Source organism: Argentina silus (assembly GCF_951799395.1).
Source record: "Argentina silus genome assembly, chromosome: X".
In the NCBI taxonomy this organism is placed as follows: Eukaryota; Metazoa; Chordata; class Actinopteri; order Argentiniformes; family Argentinidae; genus Argentina; species Argentina silus.
The window spans coordinates 27,151,813-27,176,356 of record NC_139653.1 but is presented as its reverse complement, the minus strand read 5'-3'; the positions used below and the strand labels follow the sequence as shown (position 1 = coordinate 27,176,356).

The following is a 24,544-nucleotide window of genomic DNA, read 5'->3' as shown; positions in this document are numbered from 1 at the left end:
GCACCATCATTTGTAGGTCTTGAAATTGCTGAGATTCGGTCCCTTATTATTTATTATATATTGTTATTCAAGCAAAACTGTGAATTATACAGTGAAATATAGAAAACAGAACATGACGCTTTTTTATCAGACTATATTATGTACTGTTATGATCAGTGTCCTCCAGCTACTTATTGTTATACTTGCTTCAGATGGTTTTTTGTGTGCTTGTATTGGGTACCTGTATGACGGTTGTATATACAGGAGTTTATGTGTGTGAGAGAGTGTTGTTTTTCGTGAAATGGCAGATAGACCTCATTAGCTGACAGAGGAAATTGCTGTGTGTTGATGGGATGAGAGAGAAGAAAGAAAGAGTCTGGGCCATGTGAACTACAGAAACTGTTTCTCACCCTCCCCACAGGGCCCCACCTGCAGCCCCACAGCCCCCAGCTCTGCCCCTCCCTAAACTACCTCTGATAAGGAACAGCATTAGACACTCACCTTCATTTGTTGGTGGGGCAAAAAAAAACATTACATGCGAGAGTGAGGAGAGAACATAGTGGGAATTCAGTCTTACTCCAGAATACCCTTGTCCTTGTCTCCTCTGATCTCAGCTGGTCACTTCACACAGGAGCCGTCACCAGGCAAACAATCCAGGCGGGGCCGGGTGAGGTGGGTTGAGGTAGGGAACGACAGGTGGAATGCAGATGAGTTAGGAGTGAAGGATGCTGCTCAGATTATGGGACTGGATCTTCTGGACTGGATCTGGTCTACTGGTTTAAAACAACGAGGCTCTGGTCCAGTTTGCTCCCAGGGGAGGGTTCTTTTAGTCTGACTCTAGTGTGAGAGACTGGGGCTTGTTGTGCACTCTGCAGCAGCCTCCAGTGTACTTATGGGGAGGGTCAAGGTAGTTAACTACAGGCGGCTGCTCAGATGGGCCCTGCTCTGACTTCAAACACCACATTATAACCATGCGCACCCACAGGATATTGCACTGTATGGCTGGTGAGCGGAGCCCTGTAAGAGAGAGGAGGCTTTGTATTGGGGCCCATTAGAGCCTAAACCGATACTAATGAAGCCGTTTCCTGTACAAACGGACCTGCTCAGGGGAACCTGCTTCTGCTTTTAATAAGGCTCCCAATCCCAGTTAAGACGTTGGGTTTTATCTTGGAGTTGGTACTGGTTCCAGCAGAACCCCCTGGAAAAGTTAATTACGCATGATTAATGGAGCATTTTTCCTCCAATGATATCTGTGACAGCACAAAGCTGTCGCAGGCTTGTCAGGCCCAATTCAAGCTGAATAAGTATTTATGTGATCGCATGTGATGGGCCTCCTCTCACCAGCGCCGGCCCTCATCAATCAAGACCTGCTGCTCGCAGTAGTGGGAAATTGGTCTATCAGCGCGGCTGCCTCCCTCCCACCCCCACCTCCCTCCCTCCCCATTCAATCAGGCCCGGGGCTACAATGCTTCTTTAGCTCTTACTTCTGACCAACGCAGGGGTCACGGGGGGAAAGTGGGAGCCAGAGCCGAGCCCATCCATTACGGCTCTTGTTTCTCTCAGTGGCAGCCGGACGACGGGATTCTATTAAGAGCCCCGTCTATTCAGCACCAAGATTACACTAGGGCCCCCCCCCACCCCCGGGCAGCCCCCAACCGAGCCCTCACCCACCCCTTATACCCACCCTGGGGGCCCCGGCACAGCCCAGGCCTGGCCCCCCTCCTCTCCTACCCCCTCGTTGTTTTACACCTCACAGTCAGTGTTTTTTTTCTCTAACCAAGATGACAATAATCACCCTACAGAGAGATGCATGGCCATGGACTGTAGGAGAATGAGAGGAGACACTCTGACCTGTGTGTTAGTGCTGGATGTGGATGTGGATGGGTGTAAACTCACTGCATTGTCAGCCAGGGCAACTGGATGGCTTTGAAGTACCACTTTGAAGTACGCCCCCCGCCCCTGTCCACAAACACACATACACTTATACACACGCACACAGATTGATACTCACACTCTCTCTTAAACAGACGTAGAGCTTCAGCACCTGGCTGGAACAACCAGGGGCCATCTCTGCTACAATGTACACAGATCCGGACTGGTTACATCACAATAACGAGTCGGCTGTGAAGCTCTCCTCTGGCTGAAGAGACTCTTCATTTACTTAATATGTGTTAGCACTTGAGAGTGAGAGAGGGAATGCTGTTAGGGTTGCGACCCCTGGGTGAATGGATGGGGGTCTTCCTGTCAAAGTGAGAAAGAGAGACAGCGCTCCTGTCAAACAAACAGAAATTTAATACGTTGCGTTCTATCAGGATGTCCACAGTGTGTACATACTCTTGCGGCTTGATTATGAATAACCTCACTTATTATAAACAAGCGGAGTGAATACATTCGTCAGGGATACAGAGTTAAGGGTGTGAGGAAGGTGGAATTTTCTCCTCTGAGGCCAAAGGGGTGCTGGGTGTTCTGTCTGGTGTCTGGAGGATGGGGATGAGGAGGGGAGAGAGGGGGGGGGGGTTAGTAAGAGTGGGGCGTTGAGGTTTAGTCCCTCACTTTGCTAACTTGGACCTGGAAGCCGCAGGATGGGTTAACAGGATTGGAATGCTTCTGCAGGGGCAGCGTAATCAGGACCAACTTCCTCTAATTCAGAAATGATGGGCCTCGCTCCCCGCGCCTTTTGTTTCAGTTGGGCTCCGCTGACAGAACTGAGGAAGCAGACGTCTGACAGCCAGGGGAGATGTTGAGTGTGTGTAAACAGTGTCCAGAGTGTGTGTGTGTGTGTGTGTGTGTGTGTGTGTGTGTGTGTGTGTGTGTGTGTGTGTGTGTGTGTGTGTGTGCGTGTGTGTGTGTGTGTGTGTGTTTTAGGCCAACTCTCCACATTCAAACACATGTTGTCAGTAAGAGTAGCAGAAAACAAACACTAAGCGAACACTCTCTCTCGCTCCTCGTTTCTCAGTGCCTGGGACTTTTGTCTTTGTTAAATGTTCTGTGACAATGAAATTTCAGAAGTGCCATACAGATAAAGAAGTGAATTGAGAGAGGGAGTGTATGATAAGGGCTGGTGTCACGCTCCTTCAGTTGTGGCAGGGAGGTTGAGATGGTCTGGTCATAGTCCAGCAGTCCTCCATCACTGCAGCTCCAGATTCCCATCGATCCCCAGTGCGCCCCGCCAGCAGACACCACATGTGATTGATCCCCAAATCAGTCCCTCACAACCCAGTGCTGTAAAAACCATAACAACCCATCATAAAAGCTGATTTATCTTCCCCAGCCTTAGCCGCCGGTTAGAATATTAACCCAAAAGTGTATGACACCAGAATGATTGGACTGGAATTGAATAAACCTTGAGTATTGACGGATGTGTCTGATGACTCAATCAAGTCTGACTGCTTGAGTGTCCTGGAATGTGATTGCATTGTCTCAGGGTAGACCCACATCTCACACACATACACGCCCGTGAACACACACAGAGACACACACACACACTCACACCTTTTGATCATTTGGGAGATGATGGGTGCAGAGTTTTGGTGTCTGGAATGGTACAGAAATCAAATATGTTTGAGAAAATACTCTAGCCTCCCTATGCGTGAGTGCGTGCGTGTGTGTGTTAGTGTGAATTCTAACAGGAAATTATGTCCTAGCCACATATAATGAGAGCATTGGTCAGAATGCCAGAAGCATGGCGGAGCAGCACCATGTGCCCTGTACTCAGGACAAAGACTTTGGTTAAATATAATCCTGGGATAACTTATGGGCCCCTTTGATGCTACTGAAAACTAGTGAAGCCTTAAATAGAGTTGCTTCATGTCCCTTAAGGTTTAGTGAGTTTGTTGGCTTTCTAAGGTTTTGAGGTTATTGCACTGGGTTTGGTGTTGATTGCAGATGCAATTCACACAGACTCTGATGATGATGCTCAATGCACATAACATCACACTATATTTGCTGTACATAGCCTACACAAACAAACACATGCTCTATGACTTCTATATTCATATACATCCACCAGTTGTTTTACTGTAAATATTATTGGAGACATGTTACATTGTATTAGATAGGGGACCTTTTTTTTTTTTTTTTAAAGGAATGTTGTGTTTGAAAAGGGGCATGATCCATCAACCCTTGTGAGTCTGCGCCTTGGTGACACGTGGTTACATCTGTAGCTACACTTGTTCCTCCACCTTGGTGACACGTGGTTACATCTGTAGCTACACTTGTTCCTCCACCTTGGTGACACGTGGTTACATCTGTAGCTACACTTGTTCCTCCACCTTGGTGACACGTGGTTACATCTGTAGCTACACTTGTTCCTCCACCTTGGTGACACGTGGTTACATCTGTAGCTACACTTGTTCCTCCACCTTGGTGACACGTGGTTACATCTGTAGCTACACTTGTTCCTCCACCTTGGTGACACGTGGTTACATCTGTAGCTACACTTGTTCCTCCACCTTGGTGACACGTGGTTACATCTGTAGCTACACTTGTTCCTCCACCTTGGTGACACGTGGTTACATCTGTAGCTACACTTGTTCCTCCATCAGGGTGAACATGACTATGAACTAATTAAAGAGGTTTCTCTCTAGAATGATCACTCTATCTTACCAGGTTTGAAATATTGATGGTTCAGAATGCTTCTTCATAAAACATGTTACTGTGAGATTAAATATCCCAGATTATATTATTAGGATAGAGAGGGAAGTAAGGGGGAGTTCGAGGGCAGGATAGCGTGGGATGGGGTGTCTTGGAGACGTGTGTTTTAGGGTCCTGTTTTACCACATGTGTAACGACTCTTTCAGATATTCGGCAACATTAAATGTTAGCCTTTCAATTCGTCACAGTGCATGAAAAGCACGCTGTTGCTGTCGCAAGTATACCCTACTTAAAACGTTGCCAGACAACTCAATAAATCTAATGATTGTGCGACAGCAGTTCCTCAGATCTGGTGTGTTCTATTCCATATTTTCTTACATAAAACCTCTTTTAAATATGATATCTATGGGCGTTTAAGAACCAATTTGTTCACCCTGCAGCGACCAACAACATGCTCTAATTACCCCCCTTTATCTGGGGTTGGGCTGGCTTGTGTAAGTTTCCAGTGAGTCCCATGCGAATTAAGCGCTCTCCGCCGCTAAATTTATGTTTAAAAAACGTTACCTTTGACTCCGGTGCGACTTTATCGCACCCCGTGGCCCACATACAGTGTGGCCTGTGTGTTGAGGCGCTGCGGAGGAAGTGTCTGTGATTACCACAGCCTGTACCTCTCTGCCTCAGTAACCCCCTCGCCCCCCCGCGACGGCGCATTCCTCGGACTGCTCTTTGGAGTAGGGGCACACGCCGGGTAGCTCCAAAAATCAACTGCATGAATTGTACTTGGCACTCTCTGATTTGTACACACATACATGCTAGCCTACACTGTAGGACAGTCCAGTGGTGGTGTTTGACAAATCCTATGCTTTAACCCTCCAGTCACGTCCTGTCATTCCTGCTGTCAATGCAACTTCATTTTAGCAACTGAATACAATATATCTCATTCACAGAGGCGTCCCTTGAAAAATCAAAACTCACTCTTTGATACATAGTATTACATGGGAATTATATAGGAATAAGTGTGAAACTTTAAATGTTTGATTAAAATACTTATACTATCTGGGAATTGGAGGGAGTATCATAAGCCTATATATAGCATATGTTAGACTAATTTTAGTCAAAAGACGATAAAGCTATAGGGCTGTATTTGGAATATTTCTGCTTCTCTGTCTCCACTCTGCTGCTCAGCGCCTGTTATTGGGATGAAATCTGTGCACCGCAGACTCGTCACGGATAGGTTCGGAGGCCGCTAAGACAGAGCAGACAGTTTGTGCCAAAATGATGGGGTACTAATTCAGAAAACACGCAGGACCATCTCCTCAAAGGCCACAGAATTTGTAGGAAATCATCCCTCTCCCGGAATGCCTGACTGACCCTGGCAAATGAAAATAATCAAAAGTAATTAGAAGTGAGCTGGTCTGGTCCTGAGAGCCCCGGGCGGCAGGGTAAACATGGCGGGTGCGCTGCGTCGCTTGGAGGGGCCGGGCGGAGCCAGGGGGCCGCTGACCTTGTCCACATAAAGCTGTGATTTATGAAGTGCAGGGCACAGCAGCGGGGCTTCTGTCTTCTCCTGGAGAACCAAATTACTGAGGTGGAGATTAACACGCGCTCGCAACGGGCCTACTTCCAGACCAAGGAAATTTTTTATTTACATTTTTCCCCTTTCATTTCCTCTGCTCTCTTTTAATGGTAATTGGCCCGTGAGGAGACTCCCCCAAAATAGGGACATTCTTGGTTTGTTTTGGGGTGTGAGATTTGGGGTGTGACCTACATTATACTTATTAATGTAGCATGTTTGCATTGGCATTATTTAATTCAAGTTATGTTAGTTTTTTTAAGACTTGGATATGGATTGTATTAATGTTAGCCCGCAATTATTATTTTCTGTGAAAAATAGCATGTCTAGCCTATTTATCTGAAAGCTATGCTACTTGTGAATAAAATTAGTATGCAAAGAGGTTGTTGGCTTTGCTGTCTAGCCTCTATAGAAAGATATAAATGTACATGTATATGGTGTTATAACAAAAGTTAATTCACCCGTAATACGTTTGGGTTTTTGCCACTTGACTGAATCGCCACACACCACCAAAATAAATTGTCCAGGCGGGCTCGTCTGTAGAGAGTCATGATGGAGGCTTAATGCAGCTTTTCGCTGGTGTCGATTGGAGGTCTCTTTCTATGAATGGTGAAACTATTTCATGTGGATTTGGCTGCGATATTTTCTTTTTCTTTTTTTTTATCTGGGGGATGTGCTGGAATGCACCTTATGCACAGTGTTTCCTTTAGAGCGACCTCGCTGGATCAGGGACCAACTCCCTCGCGGAGTCAGTTTGCACCCACCCGGGAATCCCCACGGTGGTGCCTATATGGTGCTGTAATGCACTGACTTATGCAAGCTGACTGTAAATATACAAGTCAAACAAATGAACCACTTTTAAACCAAATACTTGAAGAATACTGCAAAGTAAGGCTGTAGGGGGTAATAACCCACTGATATCCTGTTAAACTGAAGCGTAAATCATTCAGTGTAAGTAGCCTAAAGTTGTCCTGGTTCCCTTATTTATGTGAACATTTGCAAATATAATAATGGTAAACATTTTTTTTCATGTTTTTTTCATGGTTTGCCAATACTTAACTAAGAACATTTTCGAAGGGATTGAAATGCTCAAACAAAGAACTAATAGGCTAACAAATAGGCATGACATCCCTTAAGGAATTTCACGGCACTTAAAAGTCGATGTACAAAAACATTATCCGGATGCAGCAGATTTAAAAGAGTCACCAAAATCTGTGTGGCATGAAATATGAGAGATCGAACTGCCCCAAAGCACGCTTCTCGGTTTGTAAACTGTTGATAAACTGTAAACTATAACACACTAGTCTTTTATATTTGTCATAATCTGAAACAGGCTTGGATTTAGTTAAAATAAAGCATATATATTAAGTACATTCTTACCGTATCAGAATAACACATAATAACAATAATATAGGTTGCTCAAATAAACATAAATTATGTGTTTTAAATCATTCCAGGGCTTTAACAAATGATAAAGTGTTTTAAATCTACTTCCAGCTATTCAATTGTAGATCCAAGAGTTTTATTGTAGGTCGTTCAGGTGATTATATATTCAAGCCCATACAACTGAATCTTTCATGTCCCATCTAGCAATTTGCCGCCTTAATGTAGACGATGTTGTGTGCTGCAATTCCGCGGACGAGAGAGCAATGACCCCCATCTCAATAAGTCTCCCCGCTTGACTGATGCGCTTTTCTCAGGAGATACAGCATATAGCTGGAAAATTCGTTAGGACTGTAAGGCATATCACTCCAGTATATAGGCTATCCATGAATACCTTATTCAATTCTCCACTAACGAAAACACCTATCAAAATATATCTATTGGTGTTAAACAGACTATTGCACTATTCTCTCAAAAAGTGTATTCAGTTTAGAACGCCATCTCCTGACTGGGGAACGAAGTACAGCCTCGGTTTCTATGGGCGGCCTCTAGTCCTATCACATTTACCCCAATTTACCTCGGACCTCGTAGTGATACCACAAAACCGTTGTTTATCCACTAACGTTTCCTCCTTTTCAAAAAGAGCTTGGGTCTCTATCAGAAACCTCGATCAAACCCGGAGAGATGCAGGCAATCACTTTCCCAGATTACTTGTATTTAATACACAATGCATCATAAAACAAATCCCTCATCCTGACAGGAAGAAAATAGAACTTCTCATAGCTTGAGCTTTCCCAATTTATGGCTAAATTAAAAAGGGTTCCAACAATGGACAAGTCGAGGAAAGGCAGGAAATCAATGACCGGCGGACCGGGGGCTCTTTTTGGTTCTCAAGGAGCGCGGACTATGGGAATCTCTTGCGAGGTCCACCTTATTTACACATGATTTTTCCTGTCCTTCCTGCACATTTGCTCTGCGATTTCATAAAACAATGGACATTATCTCGCATAGAAGGTCAATGTCACAGATAGCGGCCAGTGAGACATATTCATCATCATCTCTTCGCACCAGCCCGCCACCCTCCACCCCCAGAGGAGTAGCCTAATAAATTCAAGTCCATGCTAGCCCTGTCTCCAATTGTTTTAAACAAGATATAGCCTAACTTTAGCCGGGTTAATTTAATTATCCAAAGAATTATCCTGAAGAATAGCAGTGTGACAGATTATGGCTTTATGAATGAAATTAGTAATATCATACTTTATTTTTTAATCCAGAAAAATATAGCTTTTATTAAAGTTACATTTTTGTTCTTGTGAGTGTCGGTTGTTGTAGGTCCAATCAGCGCTTTTTATAAAACGTATAAAAAGAATGCATTTTCAAATATACATTATATGAGAACGCCCCATGCAGCGAATGTGGTTCACCTGCGTGCGTCTCGTGCCATCAGAGCGGTGATGGACATTTCGTTTTGGCGCATGCTTTGTCTCGCAAAGCAGGTGTGCAGCGGAATAAGGAAAGCTCACTTAACAATAAAAGTTATCATTTTCACTTGGTCAATTATTTAAACGTTATTTTATCAAAACGATGTTTCTTTTATTAATTGGAATATTTTATCAAAGGCACAATTGTTTTATTCTTATTTTAGACAGAGAACCACTGTCCATCATTTAGTTCATTTTGTGCCTCAACTGTGTTGGGAGTGAGCCATGCAGCCCCCTTATTGCTCCGAGAAAAACGAGTGAAATGCGGATGATTACATGATTATTCGGTGGTTTCATCAAAGCCAATGGAAATTGGGCTGGTGTGTATGTAGTCAAGTCAATCCCATAGAACCCCATCTCGACCTCTCTTTGACCTCTCCTCTCAACCGGGCCCCTGTCACTTTAAAATTTACTGCGGGGAGCGTCGCTCAACTTCCGACCACGGACAGGCAAGATAGCCCGTTTTGCATTGCTCTGTATGGATGGGCGAACAAGATCCTCTTTAAGAGACAGTCCGTGAAACAGAAACACACACATCACACAGTACGGGACGCGCAAGTAGGTGGGCGATCCTTCTATCTCACTATTGCGCGCTGGGGAAGAAAAGGAAAAAGTTGAATCGTCGCGCGCTACGCCGCCGGACACCTGGGATCATTGGAGGTCCAGAGAGGAGCGGACAACCACGGGCTGAAGTTGGACCATATTAATGTACCGAGGGATTACACCGCTGTCTTTGAGAGCGTGAAAGAAGCAAACATCTTGTGGGTCGGAAAACAGAGAAATACGCTGTACAATTCCATGGTGTTTTAACTATGGTGCTTTTTTAGAACGCGGGACACTTCACACTTGAAGCAAAACTGAACAACCGAAACAATAATTTCCATTATTTCTGGCCATTTTCAATACCAGACATTGGAGTTTTCATTCAAGTTTTTTACTCACGTCTATTTGCGGAGGTTTGTTTGTTGCACTAAGTGTGCAAAGGATTTATCACGGTAAGCTGCGAATGTATTTTATTGAAATTTGTACCAAACAAATAACTGAAGCATGTTCGTATACTTAATGATGAAATGATTATGATTAAAATGTAGATTTTAATGAATTGGTAAAAATACATTGACTTATTTCTGCTTTGTTTGTAAAAAAAAAAAAAAAAAAAAAAAAAAAAAAAAAAAGAGAGAGAGAGAAAAGGCTTACGTTCTCATTAGACCAATGACTTATCCCACGTAATTATTTATTTGCGGGTTACACAAACATCGATGTGACCGATATTCCGCTCTGGACCACAACAATGCAGCCGCTGCGTCTTCATCTAACTTTTATCAGTTACCGTTTCCTGCTATTGAATTGTTTCCGAATAAAGTCTACTGTGTCAGTACTATATCAATAGGCCAAATGAAAAAAATCTGTAAAGCTTAGATAGGTTTACCGACAATTCTTTGGTTGTATTTATGCCTATAGGTCTATAGCCTATTGTAGGCAATTGGTTGGCAACATTTTACTTGGATTTAGTCTAATTCATAATGCAATGAATAAGGGTTATTAACAAATGTGTAGCTTATGCTTTCAATATGTATTAACCACACGTGCAAATCATAGCCCATTTTTACAATTATTGGGCGTAATTTTAAGCCCGATAGGCTTTAGAGAAAGAATATCGTTGTTTTTGTGTTGTATTGTGGGTTTACCACTTTTGTTGTAGGCTATGTCTATTAGCTTCCACCTCAACTGCAACGAATTCCATCACACATGTGTTTTTATTATCTCTTGTTCGTTCTGTAAAAATATATTTCAGAATAACAATGTCTCATTCCCTCATTAATTTATCTATTTCAGTAAAATAAGTTTTGGGTTTTTTGTGGTGCCATGCACAGCATATTGTGCAGTTGATTGATCATAATCTGTCATTGGCTAGTCCTCATTATTGCATTGTCTATTTCCGTTGATTATATAAAGTAATGTCAGAAATTGCTCTTAAAACGTGGCGTTTCTTGTTATTTGATGGTCTTAAGAGAGAGTCCATTTGCATGTTCCAGACCGTTATGGGGTTAACAGCCTAGGCTTTTGGCCCTTTCACTTCAACAGATTAGGCGCTTTTGTCCATGTATCTGCTCATGATGAAAAACTCTGAGAGACTTTTCAATGAACTTAAGTCTCATAACGACCATACAAAAAAAACATTTTTAAAATGTATTTTCAGTGCCTATGACATTTTGAATCCCTACATCATTTTTGCAATGATGATAAATATGACGATAATCTTAATTAGAATGTTTTGAACATTAAGTAATAACAACAACCAAAAAATCTGTTTCGTTTTTGTTTGTTTGTTTTCAGCGAAATGTATTTGAGTTATCAGTCATCTTGTAAGATTGTTATTCAACATGTTGCACACATATGAATTGCTTCAAAACATTTTTCTTTATTTTTGCGTTTTGCTTAAATGGGGTAATCATGTTTAACAATTAATTATATTTTTACTACATATGTTTAGACCTTTTAACAAATTAAAAAACAAATAGTTTTGTAAAAATGTAAGTAATTAAATCATGCATATCACCAATTGTTATTTAGTACAGATTCTTTCTATTCTATATCTTGTTTGAGAGTGGAGTTTTTTTTGTGTATGTTTGAGCAGATTCTCTCTTTGTGTGTGTGTGTGTGTGTGTGTGTGTGTGTGTGTGTGTGTGTGTGTGTGAGTGTGTGTGTGAGTGTGTGTGTGTGTGTGTGTGTGTGTGTGTGAGTGTGAGTGTGAGTGTGAGTGTGTGTGTGTGTGTGTGTGTGTGTGTGTGTGTGTGTGTGTGTGTATGTGCGTGTTTGTGCATCTTTGTATCTCTGTGGGAGGTATGTAGTTAGTCAGTGCAATGTGGACACAGTAACCTGCGCTGATATAGATCAAAGCTTGATCACTCCTTCTCTCTCTCTTTTTTGTCTCTCTCTCTACAGATCTTGGACGGGTCGGGCCATGTGAAGTTCTGCGTGGATGCCAGCGAGCCTGATATCGGGAGCTGGCTGAAGCACATCCAGTTCGTCCCTGCAGCCCACCAGCACAACCTGACTGCGTGCCAGATAGATGATCAGGTATGTGAAGAAGACTGCCTTAGGGCCACAGCCTGCCAGAGGGCTTCAGTGCACCCCCATGTCTTGGCTGCTGTTGTGTTAAAAGGTGTTATTGTGATCTAACTTAGATAGCCTCTGTGCGGTCCACCCTGTGTTCAGCCCCCACCTCCCCAACACACACACACACACACGGCACTCCACACCACGCCACAGAGGGCTTATCTCTGTGTTTTGTTTCTGTGTAATTGTGTCATGGCTTCAGCGTGTAAGACCACAGGGCCTGATCACACAGGGTTGCCATGCTGATAGTTCCACACACTTCATACATGCTCGCACTGTAAACTCCCAGATATGTCAGGAATGCCACAGTCTCATTCTCCTCATCTGGCATAGACTGCTTACCTTATTCATGTGGGCATGTTCAGTTCACTCATTCAGTTATTAGATACTCTTTTCTTCATGGAGACAGATTACACAGCCATTTATAGGAGTCGGGATCTTGAAATTATCAGTGTATTCCATATCTTAACACAATAGCTTAAATAAGCTTAAATGTGTTTCCATATTTGGGAATGAAGTATGATAAATCACAATGTTGTAGGTGCTGTTCTTAGCTTTCAAAGCTGACCTCTCTCTGAGGTGTGAGTCACTGTCATCACTGTGGTTCTGCTTGGGTTGTTCTAAAAGACTGCACTGGGTCATGAACATGGCTATGATGAGGTGATTGTTAAGTACCACACACTGTCACAACAGAACACAAAGCTCTGTCTTTATGTCTTCCGGACACCCCTCATGTTTTTGAAAACACACAGTAGCGGCTCACAAAACCTGTCTACAGTATGCTTAAATAGTTTTTTTTTAATGGAGTGGACTTGAAGGCTGTGCAAAGCCTCTATAAGTTATGTCTGTTTCTATGAAAGTGTAAATGTAACATTCTGTGTTTGTGTGTGTGTGTGTGTGTGTGTGTGTGTGTGTGTGTGTGTGTGTGTGTGTGTGTGTTTGTGTGTGTGTACGTGTGTGTACGTGTGTGCGTGTGTGTGTTCATATGTGTGCATCACTATGCATTGTCTGTGTGGGTTTTTGCCATTTTATTGCCTGAGTTATCTGAATGTTCATTGCAGTTCAGATATCTCCCCATGCTCCTCATCATAAGCTGGAAGTGAAAATGTAAAGTACCTGATTCCAACAGGTTTTATAGCTGCAGAGAACTGCTGACTCTGAATCCAGCCTGAAACCACATATTACACACTATTACACAATGAATCCCACATTGTGGAATAACTTGGCTTGAGTCCTCTTATGTCTGACCTAGTTCTATTTATCATAAAACTTTATTTTGAATCTCAAGAGGGTGAGGAAAGTAGAAGATTATAGATGAGGAAGAAGAGAGAGAGTCTCTGTCCATGAGAAACTGTCAGGGTTCCTACTCTCTTGAATACAGCAGCAATGTTTGGAAGGAGGCCTGCTTATGCTGAGACATTATGCTTGTTGATCATGTCTACAGCGTGAGCTGTAGTGTTGGTGAAAGTTCTAAGGGTAAGTCTATAGAGTTGCAACATGGTATCAACAATAATGTTGACTATCATACAATTATCAGACCATAAAGTGAGTATTGGGTCTCATACAGCTATGATGATTCTGACTGCTCTCAGAGCAGATCCCCCTGTGAGCAGCACAGTACCTATTGTTGTTAGGATAATTAGGGCAATTAGTATTGAAGCGCCGCTACTATGTTCCACAGTCCACACACTGTGTAGTGCAGGTTGAAAGGGAAATGGATTAAAAGTCTAATTCATATGATCCAACGAGGCCCTAAAGAGTCTTTCATCAGACAGTGTGGAAGGATATGAGTGTTAATCCCATTAGTCATATTGATTCTCATTCAGTTCAAAGAGGAATGAAGTGGATGAAGTGAATATTGGATCTGTGCTGGTTGTGTGGTCTTTCCCAGAGCCAGACAGTTAGTGGCATACATACCTGCTGAGTGACCTCTCTCAGAGGAAAGACTGACAGACGGATGGTCGGAGGAACACTCAGAGGGTGTGTCCAAGGAAAACTTGACTCTTTGTTTGCACTGCTGACTAATGATGTCAAGGTATAATTGCCTTTGACACGTTTGTAGTTATGACCTCTCAGGGAGAGAGAAAGGGGGAGAGAATTACAAAAGGGGAGGGAGAGAGAGAGAAAGGTAGAGAGATAGATAGAGAGGGAGAGAGACAGACAGAGAGAACAATTGAGTATATGTTCTTAATGGATGATTATGTGAGTTTTAGCCCCATACCAAGATGATAAGGCCAGGTAATAAAGAGGGTTGGTTCTGTGGACTAACTTCTGACTGCCTCTGAAGGTCAAGGATTTGGGCTTTCTTCCCTCTGAGTTCCCCTGCCGTCCAAAGGTGTGGCTGGCCCTCACAGTGTGAACTCAAACACCCCTGCTCTTATCTACCTTTTTGTTATTTCTAGCTACCTATTCTATTCTATTTCCATGTACTGTTCAGACTGGGCTTCCCCCACTGTGGGTCAGTTTGCCCTTATAAGGTAAACTCATAGGAGTAGGAGTAGGATTGCACAGTTAAGTGCAACACATTTTAACAGTGTGTATGTGTTTTGGGGTGTGCACAGTATGTTTGTTTGTGTGTGTTGAGTGTTTATCTGTGGTGTCCCACAGGGAAGGGGTGTTGCTGAAGGGAATTCCCCCATGTTGGCACTGACACTCAGTGCCTGTATGCCAGATTTAGCTCCATTTGCATGAGAGCCGATATGGACATTTAAACCCACTATTGCAGCTGCTGCCAATTCTGCACCCCTCTACCATAATCCACTACGGCTGTACCCTGATAGATTTTCAAATATCCTCCTTAAAGCGGTATCAGTCTCTCAGGGTGGAATCAATGTAGCCCAACATGTCTGTTTGAACTTGTCTTTTATTGTCTCAAACTCACAATATTATTGTGGCCTGTTGGTGTGAGTGTTAATTCTGGGCTGAGACCTGCAGACCGGCAGGAAGGCGCTAGGCTGCACACTGGAGGGGGCATCTAGGGGGCTGTGTTCTCAGGCTGCTTTTGGGACCTTCTCAGTTTCCTACATTCTCTCCTTAAACAATGGGAGCATGGCTGGTCCCAGGCTCTGATCAGGGCCTGGCCCGTGCTGGCCTGATGTCACTGGGAGCCACTGTACAGCCAGTCTGTAGTTATCTCAAGGGCCAATGTCCCTGTGACCCATGTACTTCCCAGAAGTCCGTCCTGTCACATTTCTAATAAGTCCCCCATCCAAATGTCATCCCGGCGCTGGGGAGGAAGTTAATAAGTTAAACCTTTAAGGTGTGCCAAAAATAACGCCATCTTTGATTGTTTCACAGAGCGCTATTGTGTTCACATGGGAAGTCAAGCGATCTCAGGGTCTCTCAGCTGATCCATTCAGTATATCACACCCCCCACCTCCTCCCTGTCTCTGTGTGTGTGGAGAAGGCTATCGGTAGCCTATGTGTATATGGTGTATGTCACTGAATGCATGTGTGTTGGCAATTTCAGCTTGTAAAAGTTGGTGCTGTATTATTTTCAAATCATAACACCAAAATTGGCAAATACCAGTCTCACATCAGCTCGCTTGAGTTGAGGGGAAGGGTTTTGAGGTGAGTCCTTAAAAACAAGCGACAAAGTGCCAGTTTCAGACAGCACTTGTCAACTCAAACATTGTTGGTTCGAATCACGTTGCGGACAGCATTTTTTGGTGCTAATTATTGCTAATTGTTGTTGCTTATGATAATATTTGCTAATGCCTTCTTCAGACAACTTACCCTAACCTTAATCACTCAAAGTTAATGCTTAACCTTAACCAATCGAAGTTAATGCCTAATACTGCCTAACCACAAGTCGTAATTCAAGTAACTCTTATGCAACGTATCTTAAGTTTTTGACATATCTTATGTCAAAACAAGTGGTCAAATGCTGATATAGCTAGATAATATGATCCCCCAGACTATATTTCCTGGTCTGCAGAAACAATCTCCCAGAACGTAATAATTTGGAGACCATGTTGCGCAAACGATACCGTTTATGACAGCAATTTTGAATTTTTTTATTTATTTAACTTTATTTCAGACACATAGGTCCATATCAGCAAAGAAAAAATAAAGAAAAGAAAAATAATAAATTACAACATGAGGACAACAGTACAGAAATATGTATGAGATCATGGTATTTCACAAATCCACAGTGATCAAACCACATACAGACATTTGTTCCAGTGTTTCCAAAAACTAGAGGAATACCTTGTGTCAGGCTCAGTTAGAGCCATTATGATTACATTTTTTTAATCAATTAGCCAACACATACATTTATATATGAAATTCCTCAACACAGCATGAAAGGTGGGAACATTACTAGTCATGTTATCAACATATGACTTGCACTTGTCCATCTTGGGAGCTTCTGCAAGATTCTGAATGCATAATTAAATGTCACGTGAAGCTTTTTCATTTTCGCTTTACTATAACTGCACCACAGGTGGGCTGTATAGCGTGGAGTACAGTAGGCTTTAAAAAGAGCTGTTTTAACATCATCTGTACATATTAAATTTGCGTGCCAGCATATTGGCTGGTGCATACAGTTTGCAACACTGGCGCTGCACATCGTCATCATCACATAAATCATTCCTGATGGTATAATATCTTACTTTGTTCACCACATCTAGCGCTTAGTCTGCCATAAAGAATTAGTGAAAATTTTGCTTCTGATCCTCCTTGGTTTTGGCAATCATGATAACACTCTTTTTAGAGTTAAATTTGATGTCATACTGCACACCATAACTTGAGCAGAATCTAAGCGGTTGCTGTAAGCCAGCACTATAAGGAGACAGGACGACTAAGTCATCAGTGTACATCATATGGTTAATAAGACTATTCCCCACTATACATCCAGTCTTACACTCTTTTAACTTTTTAGAAAGATAAACCCCATTGGTCACTCGGAAGGGTGCAGATATGCTCTTGCCCCATCAAGCTTGCATGGTTTGTTGGTTTGTTGCGAATACCAAAAATGCCAGCGGTGGTGCATCAAAGTATGTTATTTATTTGATAGCCTACTTTGTTTATTAATGCTCTAGGCAACAAATTCATAGTCTATGTGAAAGATTCACAAATTCTCAACATTATCGGCTCAACCTTGCAGGACCTTATGTTCATTAGGCTATTGCAAATGCAGTGGCATTTCATAACATGCATATAAGTCTAAAACCGTTACACTGCCTGGTTATGTCATTTTCATCGCAATTGTGCTAATGTATTTGTTAAACTATCCAACAATTCAATATACCCTATGGTCATCTGGAAGACCATTTGTGTTCTCCCGCCTTTAATCCAAGTTGAGGAAAAACACAAGCCACTGAACACCATAAATACACAGTTGAGCTCCTCATATATTTGCCATTGGAATACGTTTTGATTGGTCAGTATGTGGTCAAGCCCATAACACACCTTTAATTCATTGATTATTCTAAAGCCAGCCTTCTGCACACCTTTAATTCATTGATTATTCTAAAGCCAGCCTTCTTACGCTACCACTGGCGTATAGCCTTTGCTGACCGACATCACCATGGAACTTGCAACATTATCTGTAAAACGCCCCCCTGAGCAGTAGCTCCATGCCATAGCGCTTAGATCTACAGTTGCGTTTGGGTTGTTAAAATTGAGCCCAGTGTGTTTTGTGCATGTAAATGCTGGACTATGAATGTGCACCTAGCTCCAGAAGTAGCCATGATAGCCTCACTATATTTCTGTGTTCCTCTGCCTTTGCACTGAGCCCCCAGTATCACAAAATGTCGCCATTCTGCAGTAACACATCCACACATGTTACTGCCTGTTCCTTTATGTAACAGTAGTATTAAGAGCTGATCCTGGCCTCAGTACTGGCATCTGGCCGTCTCCAACATCCCTTTAATTTTCCAAACTATGTGTGTGTGTTTGTGTTAAGTCAAAGTTTGTTTGCTATTCTACATAGCTGTGTGTTTTTGTTTCAGAGAGGTGGGTTGGAGTGTGCTATATGCTCATTTCTTTCAAGTGTGTGTTTTTATGCATATAAGTGTGTATATAAGTGTTTATGTGTGGGTTTTTTTCCAGATCTTCTACAGAGTCTCACGAGAGATCCACCCCGGAGAGGAGTTGCTACTGTTCATGAAGACAGAGGAGTATTCATGTGACACTATGGCTCCTGATATTCATGGTCAGTTCACTAACCCTAACGCACACGCACATACACACACACACACGCATACAGCTAACTCTCATTAGCTGTGATAAATTGTGGGGCACTCATGGTGTGTTATTCCCCCTTCCCATCCTTCCAGAGGAGAGGCAGTACCGCTGTGAGGACTGTGACCAGCACTTTGAGTCACGCGTTGAGCTGCTGGAGCACCAAAAGCAGCCGTGTGGGACGCCCCCTTCATCCTTCCTCAACCCAGATGACAGTGACCTGGAGGACCAGGAGCTGGAGCCACACGACCTGCACTCCCTGCACCTTTCCCACAACCCGCTGGAATGTAAGGAGTGTGACCAGATGTTTCCTGATGTCCAGAGGTGAGAGGGCGTCCAACCCCTAACACCCAACCTGCATCACCAACATGAGCATTGTCAATGTCAATGGCTGCGTTTCTATACTCAAACTAACATTCAACTTGGAATATATAGCCAATACATTGCTTCATTGTAAATGGTATATGCTGGTATGCGTATTGGAACATAGGCAATGTCTTTGTCTTTGTCTGTTCTTCATTTAATTACATTTTATTTGGGTCAGGCTAAGACTTGTTGATTGGCTTGTGATGCAGGCTTTTGTCTCTCTGTTCGTCTGTCCTGCAGTCTGGAGGCCCACGCTCTGTCTCACTCAGAGGAGAGGGAGTACAAGTGTGACCAGTGCCCCAAGGCATTCAACTGGAAATCCAACCTGATTCGTCATCAGATGTCACATGACAATGGCAAGCACTACGAATGTGAAAACTGTACAAAGGTAAAGTGATGACTTTTTCAGGGGTGTGTGTATGTACAGTATTCATGCACAGTATATAGAGGACCAGATTGGTGACTCCCCTGTGTGTCCCCTGGTTCCTCCCCCAGCAGGTGTTCACAGACCCTAGTAACCTGCAGAGGCACATCCGCTCGCAGCATGTGGGGGCACGTGCTCACGCCTGTCCTGACTGTGGGAAGACTTTTGCCACGTCCTCGGGCCTAAAGCAGCACAAGCACATCCACAGCAGCGTCAAGCCCTTCATATGTAAGTCACTCAGACCCTTCATATGTAAGTCTGCACGCTTTTTCCACATCTTCTATTAGACAGTAAACACCCCCCTCTAATTTCCCCATACTGCAGATCCCACATTTTGTGACCATTAATATGATACTCCTTGATAAAAAATATATTGGTAGCACCCTGATACATTTTTGCATAACTACCCTGATATATTTTTGCATAATTATTTACTTATAAATTCATAGTAATTAATCACCTAGGTATCATTTATTGTATTTGCAATGTGGCGACTTGATTTAATTTGTGGAAATGTCATTATGAAAGTAGTGATGATTATTTTTCAGGATTGAACATTTAACAGTTTTTACTCCACAGAGATTTTAGTCACATGGAAATAGCTCTATTTTGAATGTGAATTCCATCCAGTCAAGCATTAGAAATATTTGCACCATCTTAGCACTTTGCAGACCCAATAATATTGGCATTAATCCCAAAACTGATTCCAACCAATGACCTCACACTGTACCTCATGGTTGTACCTTACTGTTGCCTCACATTGACCTGCTTGACCAAGCTTGACCTCTCATTGACCCCAAAGCTCCTACCTTGACCCCACTCTCTCACCATACATGCAGTCTGACATCGTACTAGAACTGCACGTGATGATCCACACTTTAGCCTTACTCCAAAGTTCTCACCCTACAGCACCCTGGTGTTCACCCTTTGACCTCACACACTTACAACACACACAGGGTGGTGTGGTTGTCCCCCTCGGTAGACCCTGAACTTCCTCCCCTTCACATGCACCATTCCAGACAAATAGCAACCACATGTACTCCTCCACAGTGCACAGAATATGAGTCCATTTGCAGTAATGAGCAGAAAATATGCAGGTCTAAAAACAGCTAATGACTGTGTAAAAAGACACATCACCCTCAGCCTTGACAGCTGTGTGTGAGAGCATGTGTGTGTACCCTTCACGTTTGTTTGTCTGCAAACAACATGTTGTGTTGTGTTGTGTTGTGTATTGTATTGTACATTTGTATCGTTGTATTGTATACAGTGTGTGTGCGTGTGTGCGCTTGTTAACTGTTTTTAGTGTGTGTGACGTGTATGTACTATATTCCGAGATAGAAGGCCTCTGGCTGTGCCTGTGGAACACTCAGTCCTGGTCATTAATTCAGACACTCTGCTCTCTTACCCAGTGCTCTCTTCACAGGAATGTGTTTATAATATTTAGTTACAGTATATGGAGACCTGACAAAACACACGTGTGTAGTGGATCAGTTTCCTCACACCCTGTGTCATGTATGTGTGTTGTTAGTCTGTAAACGTCTGGAGTGTGTGATTTACGGCTTTGAGTTTCTACTAGTTTTCCAACAGGGAGGAAACTAATAACAACACACATTAGCCAACGACCTGAGACACACCTAATATTTACATGTATAGTATTAATATCTCTTGATCAATTCTGACATTGACCCAGTTGAATACATAATTATTCATTTTGTGAAATTTGCCCCAGATGAATTCTTGTAGTAAAATATGCACATATCACTTTCTTACACCAATTGAATTTACCAGCCACCATATGATACTTGTATGAAAACACTCCTAGCTTAGATATTGATGAAATAAGTAAATCATTTGAATCAATTGTTAAAGATAACAATAAATTAAATCTTATTCATACCATTTCAGAAAGTCCCTATCTCAATAGAATGAAGCAGACTTGCTGTAATACAGCCAGTACAGTAGGTTATGTTCAGCTGTATACATGCATTGGAACTGGGTGTCCTCCCTAGGGTCAGACAGGCAGGACTGTGGGAAGGTGACTGTAAGCGGGATGACAGGGACAGACAGCGAGGGTGACACAGTGAGGCAAGGGGGGTGGGCAGTGGAGGACATGAGCCCTATCCCTGGGAACCGGACCTGCAGGATAGGATTCATTCTACTCTGCTTCCTTCAATGGCTTAAAATAGAGCCATTGTGCCGTGTGTCTGTGTGTGTGTGTGTGTGTGTGTGTGTGTGTGTGTGTGTGTGTGTGTGTGTGTGTGTGTGTGTGTGTGTGTGTGTGTGTGTGTGTTTGTTATGTGAATATCTGTGAATGTGTGCATGTCTGTGTGTATGTGTCAGTGTGTTTGTTTACCGACTCCTTGGGCTGACCCTGGTAGTACAATGCCTGGAGATGCTATTTGATGTGTAGATGATGGGTGGCACTGACTCAGGTCATGGAACAAAAGCCCCCTGACAATGCCAGGATTTAACGACTCATCTCATCTTGCCGTCACCTTACCTTAAATAGCATTGTCATAGATGGACTGCGGAGACGTGCATCTTACACCCATTATATTTGACAGTTCCCCTGTCCCAAAACACATATCTGGCATCATGGTAGTAGATGTAACATGTGTATGTGTGTGTGTGTGTGTGTGTGTGTGTGTACTGAAAGGGCTGTGTCTGTCTCCCTGTCCCTGTAGGTGAGGTGTGCCACAAGTCTTACACACAGTTCTCTAACCTGTGCCGTCACAAGCGCATGCACGCTGACTGCCGCACTCAGATCAAGTGTAAGGACTGCGGCCAGATGTTCAGCACCACCTCGTCCCTCAACAAGCACCGCCGCTTCTGCGAGGGGAAGAACCATTTCACGACTGGGGGGTTATTTGCTCAGGGCATGTCCCTCCCTGGAGCACCTGCCATGGACAAGTCTGCCCTAGGGGCAATGGGTCACAGCAGTGTTGGGCTTGTAGACTACTTTGGGGCAAACCGTCACCACAGTGGACTGACATTCCCTGCTGCCCCTGCCTTTCCCTTCAGCTTCCCAGGCCTCTTCCCCTCTGGACTGTACCACAGACCCCCCCTCATCCCCGCCACATCCCCGCTCAGACGGCCCCCAGGTACGGAGCACAGCAAGAGCCCCCTCCTCTCACCCAGCCCAGGAGCCCAAGAGGCCAGAGAGCTGCTGAAAACCCTCCGCAAACAGTCACCGGGCAATGAGACTCACGGAGCTGAGCGCCAGAGTCAGAGCTCCTCCAAGCAGAGGCACACTGGCATGATGAGTGATCAATCGGAGAGCAGTGATCTGGATGACGTCAGCACGCCCAGCGGGAGTGATCTGGAGACTACGTCGGGCTCAGAGCTGGAGAGTGACCTGGAAAGTGAACGGGAAAGAGCCAGGGAGAACGGCAAGGGGCCAAAGAGGAAGGCTAGCAGACCCCAGAGCCCAACCCACACAGGCAGTAGTGGTGCTAAGGACTTCCCAGGCCCAGTCCTGTTCCCTCCCTCACTGGACGAGCACACGGCTGTCTCTGGGGCTGTCAATGACTCCATAAAGGCTATCGCCTCCATAGCTGAGAAGTACTTTGGTTCCACAGGGCTGGCTGGCCTGCAGGATAAGAAGGTGGGTGCCCTGCCCTACCCATCCATGTTCCCACTGCCCTTCTTCCCAGCTTTCTCTCCACCTGTCTACCCCTTCCCAGAGAGAGATGTCAGACCTCCAGCCCTCAAGGGGGAGCCACAGTCTCCCCCAGATGAACCCAAAAAGGGCCAGAGCAGGACCTCTGAGTCCCCCTTTGACCTCACCACCAAGCGAAAGGAGGAGAAGCCAGCCTCTTTCGCTCCCTCTAAACCAGAGGCCTCACTTTCCACCAACCAGGACCAGCCGTTGGACCTGAGTATGGGTGGGAGGAGCCGCAGCCGCACCACCAGGGGTGAGGAGTCAAAGAAGAGCAGTGTTTTTGGAGAAGACAAGGCAGGGGTGGAGCTTCCCAAAGCTGACTCCTCCTTACAGCATGCTAGGCCCACTCCCTTCTTCATGGACCCCATTTACAGGTACTGTGATTCTCCAGTACTATACACCACCTGCTCTCCTTTTTTGTAATAACCTCTATATTTTGTTGTCATGATTTGGGTCAAATTCTTCAAACATAATTTCTCTCTGTTGGATGTAATTACCTTGCTCAGCTTTTTTGCTGTCTGCATGTAAGAACTGATAAAATTCTAATATTAGCAGGGTTGAAAAGAGGAAGATGAATGATCCGTTTGAGGCTCTGAAAGACCAGTACATGCGGCCAGCGCCAGGCTTCCTCTTCCATCCACAGGTAGGTCCTGTCTGTGTTGTCTCAGTGTTTCCTCCACAGGGACAGATAGGTCTGGTGTGATTCTGAGGCCCAAGCGGGCTGTAGCAGTCCAGGGTGGTCTGGACTGATGGGGACCAGAGACAGGCTTTAGTCTGATCCATGCTCAAGCATGTTTGTGCTGTTCTCAGCTATCTGAAACAGATGTGGGAGAAGGAAAGGGCACACAGTGACACATCCTCACATATGTGTCTTTGATTACAATATAAAAAATGATATGCTCTTAAAGTACTGAATTCTGCCCCTGGTCTCTCTGTGCTTCTATTCTTTGTGTGACTCAGTGTGTGTGTTATGTATTGACCAAAAATGGAAAATGGGCCATAGGAAAGTGAAAACACCACTTTCTCAGGCCTGTGTTTTTTACTGGCCGTTTCAGGCCTGGTTTTTACTGGCTGTTACAGTCTGCTGATTTATGTCCCCTCTCTCCACACAGTCTTTCTTTTTCAGAACAGCCACATGTCCAATTTTTACAGCATAATGAGGTGTCCTATCAGTATAAACAGTAACAGTGTTTAGGCCATCTTTATTACTTTATTACGTCTGGACACACCATTCATTCCCAGGAACATCGGCCAGTCAGGGGCCCTTTTTTCCAGTTGTAGATTTTAGGTTTTGTTATCGGTCACTTGACCCTCCTACATTCATTCCCTGCCCGCAATGTGCGTCCAATCAAAAGCTAGTGATCCATGCACTATTTCCTGGTTCTGACTGCTTTTTTCTCTCTGTCCCGCCCCTCAGTTTCGTATGCCAGATCAGAGAACCTGGGTAAGTTCCTCTAAACCTGTATTTCTCTGTGCTTTTGCCTCCCACATCTCCCCTATGCGCATGGGTCCTCACTATAACACCTTTCACCCCATATCACTGTGTTTGCATGGTTTTGGCCAGTCACCAGCAGTTACTGACCAGACATCAGCAAATCACCAGCCATCAATTCCGAAAGGTTTTAGTAATTGTAGATCCATGACTATGAAGGATAGAACCATCTTTAAATCAAATTCACATATTACATGATTCAGCATCTATGTGTATTTGTTCTAATTTTTGTTTATCATTCTTTATTTTACAAACTTTCCTGGATTACAAAGATGTGAAATTCATC

General features: G+C 43.8%; 1 protein-coding gene across 3 annotated transcripts in view; it reads left to right on the top strand.

Annotated features, from left to right (window-relative positions):
- Positions 1–24,544, top strand: part of mecom (MDS1 and EVI1 complex locus) — an 80,330-nt gene that overhangs the window by 43,734 nt on the left and 12,052 nt on the right. Inside the window, exons 2-9 of one of the 3 annotated variants that reach the window (XM_083695299.1) lie at positions 11,956–12,090; positions 18,184–18,286; positions 18,411–18,639; positions 18,922–19,069; positions 19,177–19,333; positions 21,790–23,140; positions 23,322–23,409; positions 24,184–24,210. In XM_083695299.1, the coding sequence (XP_083551425.1) occupies positions 11,956–12,090; positions 18,184–18,286; positions 18,411–18,639; positions 18,922–19,069; positions 19,177–19,333; positions 21,790–23,140; positions 23,322–23,409; positions 24,184–24,210 (2,238 nt within the window). Of the gene's footprint in view, positions 1–11,955; positions 12,091–18,183; positions 18,287–18,410; positions 18,640–18,921; positions 19,070–19,176; positions 19,358–21,789; positions 23,141–23,318; positions 23,410–24,183; positions 24,211–24,544 lie in introns of those variants that run through there. The other 2 variants (XM_083695298.1, XM_083695297.1) reach the window with 2 other exon arrangements.